Source organism: Ovis canadensis, chromosome 23, assembly GCF_042477335.2.
Source record: "Ovis canadensis isolate MfBH-ARS-UI-01 breed Bighorn chromosome 23, ARS-UI_OviCan_v2, whole genome shotgun sequence".
Lineage (NCBI taxonomy): Eukaryota > Metazoa > Chordata > Mammalia > Artiodactyla > Bovidae > Ovis > Ovis canadensis.
In genome coordinates this window covers 38051835-38072628 of record NC_091267.1, presented here as the reverse complement: position 1 = coordinate 38072628, position 20794 = coordinate 38051835, and the positions used below count along the sequence as shown (strand labels likewise).

At 41.9% G+C, this 20794-nt stretch overlaps 1 protein-coding gene across 2 annotated transcripts in view; it reads right to left on the bottom strand.

The window, feature by feature from the left end:
- KLHL14 (kelch like family member 14) overlaps nt 1-20794 on the bottom strand; it is a 116960-nt gene that overhangs the window by 15915 nt on the left and 80251 nt on the right. For both annotated transcript variants that reach the window (XM_069569349.1, XM_069569348.1), the window contains exon 4: nt 6562-6651. In XM_069569349.1, coding sequence (XP_069425450.1) covers nt 6562-6651 — 90 coding nt within the window. The remainder of the gene's footprint in view (nt 1-6561; nt 6652-20794) is intronic.

The window sequence follows — 20794 nt, the reverse complement described above, 5'->3', positions numbered from 1 at the left end:
TCCTCTACTTTTTTTGGAGGGGATGAGTTAGAATAAAAATAGTGAAGTGAAAGTAATAATAAACATAAGTCAACCATAATAATAAAAGCAGATATGTTTATCAAACTAGTTTTATCCCAAAGTTAGGGTAAAATTTCTGTGTTTCTGTATTTGCATTTTAAAAACATGAAGTTATTATCTAATCATAATCAGTTCCAGAGACTACCTTGAATGATATCTCTGGTTAAAGTCTTTTTGATTTTTTTTAAGTGATTCAAGAATTCTAGCAGTGGTAGAGGCCACTCTGTCTCCATGGAAATGATAGCACTCACTACAATAAGAGTTCGCATACGAAATCAGTTGTAGCCAATGTCTGCCAAGTAAGTTCTGCTTTTGCATTTGGGGAGCACGCAGTTGCTGTAGCAGGTACGTTTGCTGAAATGTGAAAACATGAGTCCTCAGAGCTGGTTATTTAATAACCAGGTTATTTCCTCTGTTGAGGCTAAGAAGCACAGTAATGTCTCCAATGTGTCAAAATGAACCTTATTGTACATACAAACTGACACCAAAGCAAGAAATACAAGCAAAGAGTGTGTTACATTTCCTTTGTACCATTTGAGATGATAATAATCTAAAATACCTGAGGTCTTAACTCTAAAAGTCTGTTTTTTGTTAATATATGTGCAACTAACCATTGAAATATAGCTACTAAAATTCACTGCAGGAATAAACAGATAGGAGTGTGTATGTGTGTGTGTGTGTGTACATGCACTCACACAGGCATGAATATACCACACGAGTATTAATTGCACAAATACACACTGAGCACCCACTATGCGTCTTATGTATTCTAGGTTGTGGGACTATATTGGTAAACAAAAAAGACAAAGTTCCAGTCCTTACAAGGAAATAAATACAAACTTGTAAACTTGTAAATTCATCAAGTGAAGATGAATGTTATAAAGAAAAATGAAGCAGGAGTTGATCAAGGGAAACTCAGTTTCAGTACTATGGACACCTGTTCACAGATACACTCTGAAAGTCATGCAAATATCTGCAGAATTAGAGTCTCAGACAGTAGGGAAAGTGAGCACAACCTCTCCCTGGGCTGGCCATGGGTTCAAAACCAGCTAGACTGCTGGGGCTACTTGCACAGAAGTCAGAAGTATATGAAGGTCTGGACATAGTGTGCCTTGTGGCCTGATGCTGATTTTGGTCTTTTCTTCTAAGAACATTAGGAAGTCACTGGAAGGTTTTGAGCTAATGAGGAACAGGGCCTCACTTCTGTCTTGCTGTGACCATTCTGGCTGCTGTGTAACACACAGCCTGTAGAAGGGCTGCTCTGGAAGTCGGGGACCTGTCAGGAGGCCATCACAACTGTCAAGGCAAGAGCTGGCTTGAATGAAGGTGGATGCAAGATATGGCCATGCTTGGGATCTACTATTTGGGCACAGCCAATAAAATTTTCTGATAGACTGAACACTGGTGTAAGAAAAGGTGATAATTAAAGATGACCGCCAGAATTTTAGCCATAGTAACTGGTCAGGGGGGCTTCTCTGGTGGCTCAGTGGTAAAGAATCTGCCTGCCAATGTAGGAGACGTAGGTTTCATGACTGATCTGGGACTATCCCCTGGGGAAGGAAATGGTAACCAACTCCAGCATTCTTGCCTGGGAAATCCCATGGACAGAAGAGCCTGGCGGGCTGTAGCCCATGGGTCTGCAAAAGAGTGGGACGTGACATAGCAACTAAAACAACAACAATAACAACAACAACTGGTTGGAAGGTCCTGCAGTTTGCTGAGGTGGGGAAGACCAGGCAGGAATAGTTGAGGGTTAGGGAGAGAAGCCATGAAGTTTGTTTTGGACTTAATCTGCAGAATCCTACAGGATCTCAAAGTGAAAGTGGCTCATAGGCCACTGGCTAACTGAGACTGAGTTATTGTTTAAAATCATAGAACAGGATGAAAATCTTTAGTGAGAGGGTACGGAAATGGAAGATAAAGAGTCCTGGAAATGAGCTCTGGGGGAGAAGAAGGAAAATCCGCAAAGGAAAGGAACTGTCAGAAGTAGGAAGGAAAGTGCGGTGGGAGTTTGGAAGCCATGTCAGACAGAGGAGTGAGGAATGGGGAAGTGACCACAGGATCTGGAAACATGGCAGTCACCAGGACAAGCCTTGTTTACGCAGCGGACAGGAGGGGATGAAAGCCTAAGTGGGGACTCCTCAGGGGAGACTAAGATATAAGAAAGCAGAGGCAAGAGGATAGGCAAAGCTTTTAGGGCTTTCGGCATAAAAAGTTGAAGATTATAGCTGGAATGCAGCATCAAGAGAAATTTTTATTTGGTTGTTGGTTATGGTTTGAAATTCAGAAGTATTCCAAAGTCCTTGAGGAGGCAAAAGGGAATGAGGAGTAGACTTTAGGTTGGAGCAGAAATGATAATAGGAGGGATTGCTGCTGTGCTGTGCTAAGTCGTGTCTGACTCTTTACAACTTCATGGACACCAGGCTCCTCTGTCCATGGTGTTATCCAAGCAAGAATACTGGAGTGGGTTGCCATTTCTTTCTCCAGGGAATCTTCCCAACCCAGGGATCCAACCGAGGTCTCCCACGTTGCAGGCTGATTCTTTACTGTCTGAGCCACCAGGGAAACCCAATAAGAGGGATATATTTATCTAAAATATATGGGTAGTGGGACTTCTCTGGTGGTCCCATGGTTAAGATTCATCTTCCAGTGCAGGGGGTGGTGGGTCGATCCCTGATTGGGGAGTTGGGACCCCGCATGACTCGAGGTCAAAGAACCAAAACATAAAACAGAAGCAATAATGTCACAAATCCAGTAAAGACTTAGGATAGTTCACCTCCAAAAATCTTAAAAAAAAAATATCTGGGTAGCAATGGATTTGGTAGTAGCAAGATGAAGATTTTACTGTTTGAGTGCTTCTATTCTCATTGGACTACGAAGCAAGGCTATCAGCTGAGAGTGAGGAGGGAGGTTTTGGAGAAAGAAGTATCTGAGGGAAGAGAAGGTGTGAAACAATTAACCCAGAAGGTGGAAGAGCATATTGACCAGGGAAATTTAGCAGTGTTGGCTAGTAGCCAGCATGGCCATATGATTTTCTATGTCTCCATTTAGTGGCTCAAGGGGAGAAGAGAGATGGAAAGAGTTGGGCTGAACCAGGACCAGGGCTTTACCAGGCAAGAATAATAGGAGAGATGGACACAAGGGCTGCAGGTTTGTGCACTAATGTGACTATTAGGATGGGCAATGGACTATAAGCTCAGTGAGGAGGGAAGTATGGGCACGAGGAGCTTCCCCAGTGGCTCAGATGGTAAAGAATCTGCCTGCCATGCAGGAGACCTGGGTTTGATCCCTAGGTCGGGAAGATCCCTTGGAGAAGGGAATGGCTACCCATTCCATTATTCTTGCCTGGAGAATTCCATGGGCAGAGGAGCCTGGTGGGCTACAGTCCATGGGGTCACAAAGAGCTGGACATGACTGAAGTGACTTAGCATGCATGGACATGAAAGGATGATGGACAATGAAAAAGTGAAGGAGGTGGCATTTCCATGATAATACTGGGGAGCTGCTACATACAAGGGCAGCAGGAAGTAAAATCTGAAGACAGCCTTTAAAGTGGTGAGTTTAAAGCATGTGAGAGTGAATAAAGAAACAGAAAAGCTACCTGCCTCCAATAATATGAAGCATAAGGGCAAAGGACACAGAACACAGTCCCCATTGGAGAAAGTGGCTGGGCTAACAGTCCTCTCAGAGAACAGTCAGACTTTGATTAGAAAAGAAGCTGAAGGGACATTTAGGGGAGAGTTTAGGGGAGAGTTTAGGGGAGAGTTTAAGGATTATAGGGGCTTCCCTGGTGGTGCAGAGGTTAAAGCGTCTGCCTGCAATGTGGGAGACCTGGGTTTGATCCCTGGGTCGGGAAGATCCCCTGGAAAAGGAAATGGCAACCCACTCCACTATTCTTGCCTGGAGAATCCCATGGATGGAGGAGCATGGTGGGCTACAGTCCACGGGTCGCAAAGAGTCGGACACGACTGAGTGACTTCAATTTCACTTTCACTTTCACTTTAAGGATTACAGGGATATTGTTGATGTGCAATCATGAGCTCCGAGGATTGCATGGGAGGGTTTGGATCGCCTGGTTGGGTGGTAAATCAAAGTTTATTTGGGGATTACAGAAAGAGTTGGGGATTACAGAAAGAGCTAAGCGTGCCAGAAGTAAGTATGGCTCCAAAGACTTGGATTTCACAAAGGGAGCCTCCAAATCAAGGAAGGATTATGTCTAGAGTTGGTTTGTAATCATGTTTTTGTAGAATTTACAATCATTTCCCTGTAGAAAAAGTCATTCTTGATAGTCATGTTCCAAGATTAATTCCCAAATATATCCAAAGATGAATGTTTTTAAGAGGAATGTAGAATTCACCCACCACGAATAAGAATGTTTCTCTGTGATGCTTGGTTTAGAATTTCCATTTGGAGGAAGACAATGGGGCGTAGGACCTGCACATGCTGAGCACTGGTGGTAGAAATCAGCAATCGGCTTTGCTTATTGGTGGTAAATGGTAGTGACCGTCACTCAGAGAAAAGGCTGAGCTAACCACTCGTGTGATTTTGATGGGAACTGAAGAAAGAGTTTTCAGAGGCAAAGTCGGTGGTATGGAAAAGAGGCCAGGATGAAGGATGAGGAGATAAAAAGAAGAAAGATGTTCTGAAGTTGGCAAAGGATGTGCAGAGGGGATAATAAATCTCAGAAGGAATGAGTGAGGTAGCGTAAGGAAAGGGAGATAAAATGAAGACAGCGATTTCCTCCTTGTGCCCTTCACTGACCCTACTTAGACGCCTGAGGGGGTGGCCACAGGCAATGGAATTCTGGATTACTCTTCACTTTCTTAGTTTCTTCTCGTCTTTTCCATTTTCTTGTAACCCTTCCATTTCTCTCTCTCTGTTTCTTATGATGTCCGGTCACCAGACACGACTGTTGTCTATCACTTGAGTGATAGATAAAGCGGGAGCAAGGAGTGGCAGTTTTTAGCCAGTGGTAGAGGGGAAGGAAGAAGAAAGGAAAGGAAATTTCCCATGGGCAGTTTTTCTGGGGGGGGTTAATATTGGTAAGTGACAAATGTTAATTGGTTCTCTGTAAGTTGGGGCACGACAGAATATAGGCATGTATATTAGAATATTACAGAGCAGTCTATCACTAACGTCATCAGGAACAAGACTTTCCAGGCTTCCCTCGTCATGTGTTAATTTTCATCTGGCTTTCAAAAACCAATTCTGCACATTCTTCCTTAGATAAACCTGCTGGCTGCGTACTCTTTCCTCTTACAAATGTTCCACTCTGTTCAAATCACTTCCAGGGAAGAAGAGGTTAAACAGGAGAGTTCACAGCGGATTATATATCTACCAGGGCTTTTTTGTTTGTTTGTTTGTTTTTGGTAACATATGGAATCCGTCATTGCAAAGAGAAGTTAGAGAAGACATAATAAATAACATTTTTGTTCCTGATCCAAATCTGTTTCTCCCCAAAGCCCAGAAACTGTCTTTCTAACACTGAAAGATATGAGGCAGATCTTGAGAAAGACTGTCCCTTTCTCTTCAAAGAAATATTCTTGGAGGGTAGCCTGGACTGTTTTCCTTTAAGATTTTCTAGAATGAACAGATGTAACAATTTTCTATAATTTGCCTTGGTGCAGATGCTGAAAGAGAACATTCACCATAAAATATATGCACTATATGTAATTTCAGCTGGCTGTTCTGGGGTTTTAAAGTAAAAATGTGTACCTGCAAGCTGTTTTATGGTTTCTCAGTCATAATGATCTCTGTTACAGAGAAGGCTACAACGGCAACCCCTCCTTCACCTGCAAGGTTTCCAAAAATATCTTGATACTTTTGCGTGTTCTACAAGGCGCTGCAAGGCACAGTGTTCTCCCCGTGCTGGGCTTGGGAAGGGTATTCAAATGTTTCGTTTCTCTTTTTGACACAATTATGGAGTAATTGCATCAACAGGGAAGATGGTGGATAATCTGTGGATGAAACCCTTGCAAAAGATGCTGTAGCCTGAATAGTAATAAAGTACTAGTAATAGTAATAATTACTTAAAGCCCTTTAAGTAATAAAGGCTGCAGAGGAACTTCAGCTAAGGTTACCTTCAGCATGACGGCAAATGATGTTTACATATTGAAACTGTGTGTTATTATCCTGACAAAATGGGAGAAAACTGGTGGAGAAGGTGGTGAGAATTCTTCATAGCTGCCACTTGCTACCTGCCTCCAGGGAGTCTGGGCTTATGCTGGGGGCATTCCTCAGGGGATGGATAAGGAGAGGGGGCTGGGCATCACGGCGAAGCCAAATCCCCAGACAGTCCATGAGTGAACGCACTGCTGCGTACCGTCCTCTGCCAGCTCAACGGTTGACCCTCCCTCCAATTGTCAGCCCCCATCACCGACTACTTCATTTGTCCCTGCTGCACAGAAATATGTTTTCCACAGTAATTACAAGATGGATTGCCACCAGCGCCTCTCATCACATACGTGTTGAGCATCTACTACTAAGTGGTTCAATAGTTACCATTAGGGTTCCATTGGTCCTCTCCACCCAACACAAACAGGAAGTTTTCCACCTCCACGACGCAGTGATGGGCACTGTTGTAGGGCATGACTAGAATTGAGAAGGGAAAAAAAAAGGACATATGAAAATTTTCATCTTAGGACTGGATACCCTGGTTCACAAGTTATGTGCTTTCACCAAATGCACAAAACATGAGACTAAGTCAGAAGGCAGAAGAGCACACAGACAGCAGAGCGGGGCACCCCCCAGTCCACAGGGCTCAGCAGTGTGTTTCCAGCCACTGCCAACCCCACCCCTTTGGATGAATTTTACATAATATTATTCCGCAGATCAGTCAAGAACAACGTGTCGCACTGCTTTCAATTCTTAAGTTCTGCTCACCTGCCTGATGATGGGAATCGCAGTCTAAAACCATGAATGACACTCCCAAACGGTCAGGGCTGGGGGTTCTGTCTTGGAAGAAATCCCCCAGCATCCACTCGGAGCCATTAAGCTGCTCTGCCCAAACTTGGCTTGCTGGCAATCTTTCCATAAACAGACTCAGGGTGCTTGGCTGTTTTCTATTCCACAGCAATGAGCAAGCTGAATTTCCATACAGTTTTAAGTTTTTAAATTAAGGTCCTGCTGATTTAATGCCTTCTCCAAATGTATACGCTTAATTTCCTGTACAATGTCATTAGCAGCACAATCACACATTTTCTATCTGTCTGCTTAAGAGCTTTTCTGGAACAAAGATAAAAACTGTGAGGAACGTCACAAATATCCACTCCCCTCATCTTGCCCTGCTCTGCCCCGAATGCGGTGCCTGTGAAGAGGGGGAATGTGATTCAGAAAACCCACCAAAGCCAGGCTGCCCTGGATCTGTTCTCATGCACATGTTCGTTGGGGAGACACACATGACCAGACTAGGACACCCCTGTTAGCCCGTATGTGCAATGCTGCGTTCGTCTCTGCTATTATTATATCACATGGTGAATGCAAACGTACACGGCATTAGCTGTCACACCACGGGCAGTGTGGTTTGGGCCCAGTGACACCAGTAGGAAAAATGATGTCCTTGTTCAGCTCATCATATGGGCACCTTAAATCTAGGTGAGGACAAATGGGGAGGTGATATGCATGTTCAGCCAGGGAACTTATTGCTTGACACGGATCAACAGAGCACTTAAGAAACCAGTGCGGTGGGAAATCAATATGAGTCAGGGCCAGCTCGTACTCTGTACTCTTTTGCCAGTGGTGAGAGAAGATAGGGAGACAGAGAGAGCGAGAGAGACAGAGGGAGAAAGAGAGGGAGACAGAGAGAACGAGCCTATCTTATAACCCAATTTATCTGAGATGATACATATCTCTCATTTCACTTTGTTTTTAATATCTGCTATTTTTCTTAGAATGTACTTATGCTGGCTAAGATATGTATACAAAAATAAGGAGAAACTGGCAGAGCTTTGAATCCTTACAACACAGCTCCAGAAAGAGCAAATGAGATAGCTTAAGCTTCTTATTAAAGGATTTTAGGAGTTTTTCATTATTTTTATTAGGTATTCACTTTGACTGTGAATATTCACTGTTTCTGAACTAACAGCCACAAGGGAGATGGCATTGGTATGGAAATTCTGGATTTCTGGGATTGAGTAAAAATTGGTGTGCCCTGGATTTTCGTGGCCCATGAATTAAGTCAAGTGATTTAGGGAGTTATCTAGGGAATGTCCTTCTGCCCCTCAACCTTCAGTTATCTCTTTGGAAAACATTTTCAACCACATAGCTCCTGCAGGCTCCACTCCTCAGAGTCCATCGGGGCAAAGTATATGTTGAGTTTGTGGAGCAAATAAAATTGGGTGACTGGTTATACATTAAACATCTTTTTTTCTTTTCTTAAATTAATTCATCACTGTTTGCATTATGATGCTGCTTCCAAAATACCAAGCACAAAGCTATTACTCATATATTATGTATACTGCATGTGTTGTGAACAATCTGGTACTACTCTGGTTATCATAATGTCATCTGGTCAGAGTAAACTCAGCACAGATTGTTTCACCTGGATGCATCTATTCATATGAAACAAGTGTAAGAACAGAGGCCACTGGGAACTCCCTGGTGGTCCAGTGATTAGGACTCCACACTCCCAATGCAGGGGATCTGGGTTTGATCTCTGGTCAGGGAACTAGATCCTGTATGCTCGCATGTTGCAACTAAGACCCTGAGCAGGCAAGGGGGGAAAAAAAAAAAAAGAACTGACTATAACCAACTTACTTTGTGACTACCACTCTTCCAATATTTATTTTAAATTTTTGGTCAATTCAATGCCCACATTTTATAAATAATAAAAATTGTATTATCTTCATTTTAACTGGAAGTCCAGCTTTATATTAATAATAAAGCACAGACTCTGAAAATAGAACACTAGTTGTGTTTTGTTCTTGTCATTTACTTGCTCCCATTCAGGCAGAAATTAAGTGAAGGAAATAATACGTGATTTATTCTTAAGCCTCTTTCTCATTTGATTACCCCTATTGTTAAGCTTTGTGCAAACAAATGAAATTATTGCACTAAACTATTGAATCCTTCAAAATAAGAGAAGACAAGGTCTTTGAAATGCTCATATAAAGGCTACCTGAAGATATTCTCATTTATCTACCCATTTTTTTACTCTTGTTTTAAAACCTTGCATGCTGTATTTCTTGGCTCTTTCAGCATCTTCATTCCTGAATTATTGTTGTGAATCAAGAAACTATACATACACACAGAAAATCCTTTGAGATGATTATCAGTGTAAAACTCCAAATCTATTAGAAAAATGTTGCCATGAAATCAATGTTTGAGTTTTGCAGAGGATCTCATTGCTTTGACTTCTGATTAAGCCCGAAGGAAAGCAAAATAAAGAAAGCAGTGAGCAAGACAAAACATCTGTTTAAAATGACACCGGGTATGGCAATTATTGATTATCTTAAATAACAAGAAAGACGTGCCCACTTCCTTCCACATTTCTCTAGGGGTGGACACTGGCCTCGCCCTGCCAAGCAGGTATCATAAGAGAAGTTTGTACTCCCCGTTCATATACAGCCCGGTGTGAGTTTTTAGCGTGTCAGTCAGTGAGTTAGAGGGAAAGGGTAAAGAGAAGCTAATCAGGATGAAATGAGATTAAAGGCTGTCTAATTTTACAGCGACTGTGATCCATCAGCCACTGTGAAAGTGACAGTGGAAATGAATGATGGAGACAGACAGGTGGGGCTGTACATTTCACTGATTTATCCTCAAATGCACTGGGCCTTATTTTATTGAGTGAACATGACCGCATTTATCATTACTGTCATCTAAACCCACTTCCCTCCATTTAAAAAGGTCACTTTACTCACAGGGAGTAGGAGAGAGGCACTTTCAAATCAGATTTAAAATCTAATAACACGTGTTTATAAGGCCCTTTGTGAGAAGTCTCAACTTCATTAAACAAACTCAAAATGCTATAAGGAAAGAGAAAAACAGCCAGAAAACTGAAAAAGAAGAAACCTCTGGTCATCTGAGGGGTTCATTCAGCCTCTAAATGTGAAGCAGTTTGTATCACTTTTGCTTTCTCACTCCAGACCCCTGCTATTCTAGTCTAGTCTGGGAAATTTCATAAACCATTTGCATTTAATATTTTTGATTAAGAAAGTAGGAAGCAGGTGATTCTATAAAGTAAACTTGGAGAGGATATTAAGTCAGACTGTTTACTCTGCAGAATGACTGGTCAGCACACACTGAATAGATGTTAGTCATTGTTACAAGTTGAATCCTTGCCGCAATTCACTTACACACCTGTTAATTGTTTTCTCATAATTTGAAGGCCATAAAAATCTCAGTAACACAAACTCTTTTACCCTTTTCTGTACAGTGCAATGAAATGTCCTGGGATGTTATTCACAGAATTGGTCTTTGTGGATGTGAAAATGAAGAGTCAAACTCTCAAGCGTATTTTGTGTTACTTTTCACAGCAGGAACCACCATTAACCAAACGTTTGCTATGTGCCAGGCATTGTGCGGGTTCTCTATACGTATATGTATATATAATTATATTTACATATGTGTGTGTGTCTGTGTTCAGTCATGTCTGACTCTGCAGCCCCATGGACTGTAGCCCACCAGACTCCTCTGTCCACAGGACTTTTCTGGCAAGATTACTGGAGTGGGTTGCCATTTCCTCCTCTGGGGATCTTCCCAACCCAGGGATTGAACTCACATCTCCTGCATTGACAAACAGATTCTTTATCACTAAGCCACCAGGGAAGCCAATATTTATATGTAATTACCTATATTATATTTCTGAAAACATAACAAAACTTATGTTTTGTTATTACTGGCTCCTATTCAGGCAGAAATTACATGAAGGAAATAATACATATTATAATACACGATAAAATATAAGACATGATAAAATAGATATTTTATTTGCCTATGGCTTTCATTCAATACAACTAACTACAAGGGTAGCATTAGTGAGTCACTTCATTTCTGTAAGAAATACTGAGGCCTTGAGAGGTTAAGTCACTTGTTGAAGGTCAGACTCAGCTAATGAATGGCAGAGATAGAATCCAAACACAGGGCTATCTGGATCCCAACCCACGCTCTCATCCATTTCACTCTACTGATTTTCAATAGGTATGTTCATCCAACCAGCAAGTAATTACCGAGTACCTGTGTGTTCAATGATGGTGTTCCTGAAAGTTCTGTATAATTTTTTGGTATCGAATCATATTTTAAATATTTATTCTTTTCGTATTTAAAAGGATCCTTAATTAAAGCAAGTTGACACTCCTTTATATTTTTTCCCTATAAATCCACATATTCAAAGAGTGGATTTTCTGAAAGTAAGATACATGTTTTTGATGGAGCCAGAAAAACACTGACCGAATCAGCCAGGCAAGGATGGGGAGAGTCTATTGGCAGAGGGTTTTTATCTTTTGAACAAAAAGGGCATATTTCAACCTTGCAAGCAGATTCAAAGTACCTTGGGCCCAGAGGCCCTTTTCCTGGCATATAAAATGTACAGGGGTCTTGCTGCCTTTATGAAGATATTAGTCTGCTAGAGATCCACATCTCTGTTTTCTCTCATATTTTATATCTAAGGAACATATGCCTCTTCGAACAGTAGGTATCCTTTGCAACCACAGATTTCCTCGAACATCCAAACAAAAGACTGCATAGGGCTGTGCCAAGTTTATAGCATGACTAAAGATGTGGTTATTGAATGTTTATCATTTCAAGTAACATTTCTGAGTGCTTTGATTTCCTTTTGGCCTCAAATACATAAACTTGAAAAACCGTCAAATATGACATAATTTTCGGAAAAAGTAATTACTGCCCATGTTTTGTAAAAGTAGTCTTGTAAAAAATAATGATCTGCAGGAAGAATAAGTTTTCCTCAAATCTCTCTCAACCTTTCAGTTCCCTACTGCAGAGGCCAGCCCTGTTGTTTTCTTGGATTTTTCTTCCAGAAAAGTTATATATATGGGTCATTTTCTTTAATACAATTGGCATAGCATTCTATGGGCATACTATTCGGTACTTTGGTTTTTTTGTGCTCATAAATACATTCATTTATTCATTCCCCACCAATCAAAGATCTGTTTGGCTGTACCCTATGCCAGGCAATGCTCTACTTGTTGGGGAGGTCATGACAAACAGTATCAAGGAATGTTGTGGTCAGGGAAAGCATGTAACCAACATGGACACAAACAAACAGGCACTTCTATTTCAAAAGAAAAGTGCGTTGAATAAAAGTGTGTTTCCCTGGTGGCTCAGATGGTAAATAATCCGCTGCAAATGCAGGAAACGAGAGTTTTATCCCTGGGTTGGGGAGATCCCCTGGAGGAGGAAACAGCAACTGACTCCAGTATTCTTGCCTGGGAAATCCCACGGAAAGAGAAGCCTGGCGGGCTACAGTCCATGGGGTCGCAAAAGAGTCAGACAGGACCTAGCGACTAAACAACAACGACAACAATGAAGAAGAATAAAGCGGAGTCCTCCTCTTCAGAGGAAGGGAGAGAGTGAGGAATTTTGACAGTGGTCAGGGAGGCTCTTTCTGAGCAGATGACTTTTGAGCAGAGACCTGACAGAATGAGCAAGGCAGCCACATGGGGTGGCTGCAGGTATAGATGCAGGAATCACAAATACCCGGGCCCTGGAGACACAGGTGTGGAGCACAGCAAGCACAGCAAGAAGACCAAAACAGAGGATCTGAGATCAGGTCTGGGAGGGAGACCGAGGCCAGGTCTGTGTGATGGTGCAGCCTCGGTCAGAGGATAACCCTTGGATTGCCTACCATCTCATTCTAGAGCCACACTGTGCTCCATCTGAGGGGTATCCTGGGATGTGTTCCATCCCCTTCTGATTCGCTCACTCAACAAATATTTACTAAACAGTTATTATGTGCAGGCACTTCTCTGGTTGCTGATAATATAGCAATGAATGAAGCTGACAGTGGCCCTGCTCTCCGAAACTTCACTGACAGGAGCAGAAGAATCTGCACAAATACACAATGGAATGCACAGGAACACAGCCAGGTGAGGATGGATAATGTAAAGAGGAAAGCTAAAGGGACCAAGTGTTAGAAAGTGAGTGCCTGGCCACGGCTCGACCTGCGGTCATCAGGGAAGGCCACTCTGGAGACTGTCACGGAAGGTGAATTTTGAAGGGTGAGAAAGGGTCATTGTTGGAAATCTAAGGGAAAGGGGTCCAGGCAGAGATTCTAGAGCATTAATGAGCTGGATGTGCCTGAGTAACCTTGAGAAAGCCTCCGTGTCTAAATACACTGAGGGTGAGGGCCAGAGAGGCATGGGAGATATCAGGGGCAGGCAGAGGCGGGGTAGGTGGGTCTTTACAAGCCAGATTAGTGATGGTGATTTTATTTTTAGCATGATGGAAAGGCACTGGAGAGGTTTTAGCAGCAGCAGGATGTTATCTATGTTTTAAAAACATTGCTCTGGCCCTTATGATGTTGTGAGAGTGAACGAGGGAAAAGAAGGTGAGGCAGGATGCTCCTTCTGTGGTCCAGGTGAGAGAAGATGGAGGCTGGATGAGAAGGGGTAAGAGGGCTGGAGAGTAGGGGCATGGTGAAGTTTGCCGCTATTATTACAAGCAGTTCTCTGCTGAGTGTCCATGTGGGTACCCAACACGCATACACAGGGTTTATCTGTAGGATTAATTCTTCCAAGTGAAATTTCTGAGCCAAAGGATGGGTGTCTTACTTGTTGATGGATGTCATTGTATGGTACCCCTTTTAACATCTGTACCTTTTCCAACATGGTAGGTGAACAATTGCTGTCTAGTTAAATTTTAAATTTCCATTTGTTTAAATATGAAAGAGCATTTTCCATCTATTTCAAATCCATTTGTATTTTATACATTTCTTTATTGGTTTTTGATTTCTTGATATCATAAGTTGCCTCTAAGTATGTGATTTCTGTTCCTAAAGTGTTCTATGAAATTATCTAAATTGGCAAAATAAATGATATTTTGGAAGTATGGCATTGCTAGAATATATATTTGTACAATATTTACTCCTTGAAGCAAATTCACATAGCAGTTACATGCTATTGATAAGAAATATAACCTGAAAGAAAGATGCCTCATTTTAATGACACTGAATGAGTATTTCTTGCCATTGGATTGTAGAAAATTTTTTTTTTTACATTTTCTTCTTTTTTTTATAGTAAGTATAATCAAGGAACATAAATCTTTTAAAATTTACTAGTTTAATCCTACCATCCTGTCTTTCTGCAAAGATCTAGCAACTTAGCCAGTGATTCTCTGGAGACAGAATCAGACACACGGTCAAACTCTTGCATTAAGTGGAGAACATGCCTGATAAATATTATCGAATAAATAACACATGAAAAAGGGTCTGTTACTTTTTTCTATTGTATTTGGATTGTATTATCCCTGCTTTATTGTTTAGTCTCTAAGTTGTGTCTGACTCTTTGTGACCCCATGGACTGCAGCCCACTAAGCTCCTCTGTCCATGGGATTTCCCAGGCAGGAATACTGGAGTGGGTTGCCATTTCCTTCTCCAGGGGATCTTCCTGATCCAGGGATCGAACCCATGTCTCCTGCATTGGCAGGTAGATTCTTTACTACTGAGCCCTGCAAACTACCAATAAATGGACATGTTTTGTGTATTGGGGGATGATTTAGCTACGATGGTCTGTCTGGAAAATTAAAACCCGTAAGAAATTCAAATGATCTGAATCCTGTGATGAGTTGGTGGGGGTTCTGAATTAATCCAAAGATGGCCAACACCTTCTCCCTCACTCCCAATCTGTTCTGCACACACAGATTTGGGTTCCCATAGTCTCACTGGAGACAAACTTGTTGATGTGAGTTCAAGATATATAAATCTGAAAATAAGGGCCCACATGTTAGACCTTGGAGACTATGCAAGAACCAAGAGAGTCTGTTTCTCTTTCATAATTCAAAAATGTATCTGAGGGAGAGTTTTCCTGAGTGTTACTTTGTGACCCTCTCCTCTGTGCCACTGTTGTAAACGCATGACTTTATCCTACACTTGCCGAGTCATGAACCAGTGTATTAGAGACATGGATGGACCTAGAGTCTGTTATACAGAGTGAAGTCAGAAAGAGAAAACAAAAATCATATATTAACACATATATGTGGAATCTAAAAAATGAAACAGATGAACTTATTTGCAAAACAGAAATAGAAGCAGACTGGAGAATGAAGGTATAGACACAAAGAGGGGAAAGGGAAGGTGAGGGATTGGGAACTGGGAGACTGGGACTGATATATATACCCCATCGATACTATATATAAAATGATCACTAACGAGAACCTCCTGCATAGTGCAGGGAGCTCTACTCAGTGCTCTGTGGTGACCGACGGGGAGGAAATCCAAAAAAGAGGGAATATCTGTATCAGTTCAGTTCAGTTCAGTCGCTCAGTCGTGTCCGACTCTTTGCGACCCCATGAATCGCAGCACGCCAGGCCTCCCTGTCCATCACCATCTCCCGGAGTTCACTCAAACTCACGTCCATCGAGTCGGTGATGCCATCCAGCCATCTCATCCTCTGTCGTCCCCTTCTCCTCCTGCCCCCAATCCCTCCCAGCATCAGAGTCTTTTCGAATATCTGTATATATATAGCCAATTCACCTCACTGTACAGTAGAAAGTAACACAACACTATAAAGCAACTATACTCCAATAAAAATTAATATAAAAGAATAAAATAATTTTAAAAAATGTCTTTTGTGTGTCACTCAGATCTGTGAGATCCTTGAGGCTGGACTGTGTCATCTCTATAGCTTTACGGCCACCCTAGTGTCCAGTACATGGGATAATACAGCCTCAAGCATTGCTAGAGCTTTTATGCCTATTGCAGAAATTAGAAATGTTAGTGAATCAATAAATATTAGTAGCACAAAAGTGTGAATATTATGAGAGAATGTGGCAATTACTTCTTTGGCAGGTATAAAAAATGTATGAATACCAGAAGATGTGAAGGAGGGAGGAAGTGAAAAAATTAAAAGGAGGAAAAGGAGAAAGATACATGCGTTAGATCAGGATTTTACATTGTCTAGGAGGACGTCACCCCACACCCAATACACATGTTAAACGAAGGAAGTTTGTAACTTCTTCAAAGACTGTGACATATTTCTCTAGGAACTATCATAAGCCCAACTGTGCCAAGGTCAAGGTTTTTCAATAAATCTTTGTTGATTTACAGTTTTAGTTCTGAGTGCTAAAATGGAGGGAAGTGCTAATAACCAGCAAGACTGAGGAGTCTGAAAAAATCAGGCTTCTCTTAGCTATTCAACCAAAATTTACTTTTCAAATTATGACTCTATCATTACAATATTAACTACTGTATTTTGAATAGTTCTTAACATGTTAGTTAGAACTTAGAATAGTTTTATTTTCACTTTTGGAAAGTAAAACAGCTTTGGGAATGAACTCTGTGTGCATATGTGTGCAGTCACTCACTTGTGCTGGACTCTTTGCAAGCCCATGGACTGTATCCTCACAGGCTCCTCTCTCCATGGGATTTCCCAGGCAAGAACACCGGAGTGGGTTGCCATTTCCTCCTCCAGGGGATCCTCCCGACCCAGGGACTAAACTCGAGTCTCCCATGTCTTCTGCATTGGCAGGCCTACTCTTTACCATTGAGCCACCTGTGAAGACCTGGGAATGAGCACTGCAATATCTTCAAAATATTAGCTTTTTTCCCCTGCATTTCTAAAGCGTGTTTTCAGAGGCTAATGAAACATGCTGGTGCTTTGATGTCTCCCTTTTCCTAAGTGCCAATAAGTGTCTTCCTGATTTTGGCTTTCTGGAGGACTGAGAAATTGCACTTTTCATTGGTCTACACCCAAAAAGACTCATTAAAAATATAGTCAACTCTATAAATGAATTAAAGCCATAGAGCAGCTTATATTATTTAAGCTTGTGCAAATACTTGATGAAGGTCAAAGGAGCCAGGGCTCTTTATACTGTAGATGATATGGCAACGGGACAGCAAAAATGATTGTGCAACAGCTTAAATTCTCTTAGGTGATGGCTCTATTGTTGTCCCAAGTTATTGATGGCCAGAGGAAGGAAATGGATATGGTACATATAATGAGAATTTGTAAGGAAGTATTTTCTGATGTGGATCACACACACTCATTATTGGAAAGTGAACTCTGGTAGTTAATTATAAACCTTAGGAGATAGCAGCTCATTCATTCACTTATTTCATTCAAAAATATGTTTTGAGGAATTAGTTATTGTGCTACACTCTGGGATGCCATTCCTGTATTTCAGAGCTCACAGTGCAGAGAAAAAGAGAATGTGTAAATAGAGAAGTAAGACACACGTGTTCTAGGAGAAGAGCAATGGAAGAAGTGGGATGGAAATAATTATAACCTCAGGGAGAAAGTGAGACTTCAGATAAATCATAAAACTAGGACTGTTGGGGTAAATTATTTCCTTCCCTTTCTGTGCAAAGCAGCACTTTGTAGGTCAGTGTCTGGCAGACAGTTGTTAGATAAATGACAGCTTTGTCTTAAAAAAAAAGACCTATCTCGACCATTGATGCAAGAATTTCTAAAAGTGGTTCCTAAGCTGGTGGTGGTATGATTTTGTGCACATACATACATTTTGCCTATGTATACACAATGACACAGAAGACTATGAGTAGGGATTTTTTAAACAGAGTGCTTGTGGAACCACTGGGCATTTTCCATCCGCAGAAGAGCAGAATTCTCCCATCCTGCTCCCCAAAGACAAAGCAAATGCTGGCGGAAGTACTTTGGGCCAATCGTTTCTGTGTCTCCTAGGGATTTCTGGGGACAAGGAGAAGTCTGAAGATACAAAGCTGGCAGAAGCCGTCAGCGCTCGGAGTGTTGAGGAAGAGAGTGGGGGCAGGAGTAGCCTGTATTTCTGGATTTGGTGGAAAAAATAGCACCCAGTACCTCCCTGTGGGCTGAGCTGTGGGCCTGCTTGGCTAGAACTGCCATGAAAGGTTCCCAACCAAGAAGATTAATTGCTAGTGCAAGGTGACCCTAACAGAAGCCATGTGGTAGACGGTGGGATGCCTTCAACAGGTTCACAACTGGGACTTCCCTGCAGGTCCAGTGGTTAAGACTGCACCTCCAACATAGAGGGGCGAGTTCCATCCCTGGTTAGGGAAATAAGATCCTGCATGCTGCACGGCATTACAGCCAGAAAGTAATAATGATCATAATAGAAGAAAAATAAAAGTTTTTTAAATTAAAAAAAATTTAAAAATAAGAAAGAGGTGTACAACAGTGTCTATAGAGATAGCTCATGAGAAAACAAAGTCAGCTTTGCAGCATTTACCTCTTGAAGGTCAGGTTCTAAAAACACCAGGCAAATAAGAGCTTTCCTCTGTCTTCATCCCCTTCTGCTCTATCTCTGGTTGAACCAGACTACTTGCATGGTTGATTTCCATCCAAAGGTGAGTCAGTCTTTCTCACCTTCATGTCAGCCTCAGTGTGCAGGAAAGATTTAACACAGCAGGCCTGAAATGGCTATCCTTGGAAAAGTCTGGCCTTTCCTAGAAAGGTTGGACTTCAGCTACTGTTAGGGAACTTAGATTTCAAGAGCAGTTCACTACCTTAGCTAACTAAGATGGGCTGTCTGTGCCTAAATTGTACAAACAATGAGATTTATGCTGTTTTTCTTCTGGGAGTATGGAATTTTGGTATGTGCTAGGAATATGTCTACCTGACCAGCCCCCAGTAAAAGCTTTGGGCCAGTTTCAGCCTCTAATGAGCTTCTCCAGTAGACAACATGTCACAGGTGTTGTCATGATTGTATGCTGGAAAGAATGGGTGCAACCCATGTGTTTCCACTGCGAAAAGCCTGGTTTCCTCTGGACTTTGCCCCATGCATCCTTTCTTATTGCTGATTCTGCCTTCTATTTCCCCCTTGCAATAACTCATAGCTATAAGTATGACTACATGCTGATTCTGTTAGTCCTCCTAATAAATCACTGAACTTGGGGACCCACAGGAGACAGAGAAACTTCAAGTGTATTTAGAGAACAAGGTTTTGATTGACTACCCAAGACACCTGGGGTTGCTTTAAGAACTTTTCCTGTAGCCACAGGGAGAGATGAGACATCCAATACAGAGGTTTTAAAAAATCAGTGGTTGGGAAAAAAAAGTTGGTTTTGGTTAGCCCCATATGTGAAGTTCTCTCAATAAACTGCGGATATAGGTATGTATGACACGACTGCTTCTGGGCTCTGGGGAAGTGGGGTCAGAATCAGTGTGCAAACCCAGCACAGTCTCATTATAGGTACTAGATTTATCATAGCATTTTACATTATGGCCCTCTTTATTTTCTTGGGAAGTTTGCAGTTGCTATATTATTTGAAACACTAATACAGAGACATAGGAGACCATCTGTAAGGAGTGCACAGTGGTCCAGGAGCTTTGTGGCAGAGAAATCCAAAGAAGGGAGAAGTCACTGGGGCTTGCCTCCATCAGGTAGTGATACACCATCTTTAATCTCTCCCTAGCTATTTCATCCTTCTGCTGTGTTCACAGGGTGCTTTGCATTATCTTAAAAAAAAAAAGCCACAGAAAATGAATACTTTATCCTGCTGCTCCTTCCGGGCATGCTTACAGCACCCCATCCCCTGGGCCATAAACACAGAGGTGGACACAGTGAGTGACCGGTCGGTCTCAAGATGGCCCCATGATCCGGCCAGGCCCCTCAGCGGGGATTTCACCCTGGCTCTGACAAGAAGAAATCTTTCCTTTCTGGCCACAGATCCTGGAGTTGCTTGTGAAAGTGGAGAAGCAAACCTGAGCGAGGAGAAATGAGAGGAGAACAGGAGCGAGGAGAAATGAGAGGAGAACAGGAGCGAGGAGAAATGAGACCAAACTTTGACATTTTGTTTCTGAGTTATCCATAAGGTCAGAGCAGCTCTCCTCTCCTGTTTAAGTGGTCTATAAATCCCTTTCCCACTGGCCTTTTAAAAAGCCTTCTAACAGTCTCCTTTACCCCTTTGGGTTTAACATTCACAGGGCTCTCAGAATGATCCTTCAAGAACCAAGTCAGATGATGACATTTATTTCTGGTCAGTCTTTTCCTTACTTGCCATTGACCTCTGAGTAAACTTTGAAGTTTTTGAAATGACCTACAAGAACCATAAGGCTGTTGGCCACCTTCAACCAACTTTTCTACCACTGTCTCCTTCCCCACTGGTGCTCCAGCTATACTGATCTCCTTGGGAATTTCCCCTATGCCTCCAACACATTCCTGGTTGAGGACTTTGCTCTTGCTATCTGCTCTGCCTTATATGTTTTTCCTTCATGTATTCCCATGGCTCACTCCTTCACTTCATCCAGTGTCCCTAGAAAGGGAGACCTTCCCAGGCAACCATTAAAAAAAGGCCTTCTCTGTCATACATCACTCTTTTACCCTCTTGTAGTATTCTCAATAGCACTTGGAAAGGTTTATCATTAGACGGATCTTTTGTTTATAAAGTATTTCCGTACTGAATATATTAGCTTCATAGACAGGCAACATGCTAAAATGTTAGGCTCCTGGCTGCATTAATGCCTTGCTCATCACTGAATCCCTAGTGCCTTGAAAAAATATCTTGCACACAGAGATCGCCTGATAAACATTTGTTAACTTGATGACAAATCTTTAAGTTATATTGAATTGGATTTCTGTAACTTGCAACCAATACTTTTAAATTTCAGATGCAGAAAGTAACGCTATTTAG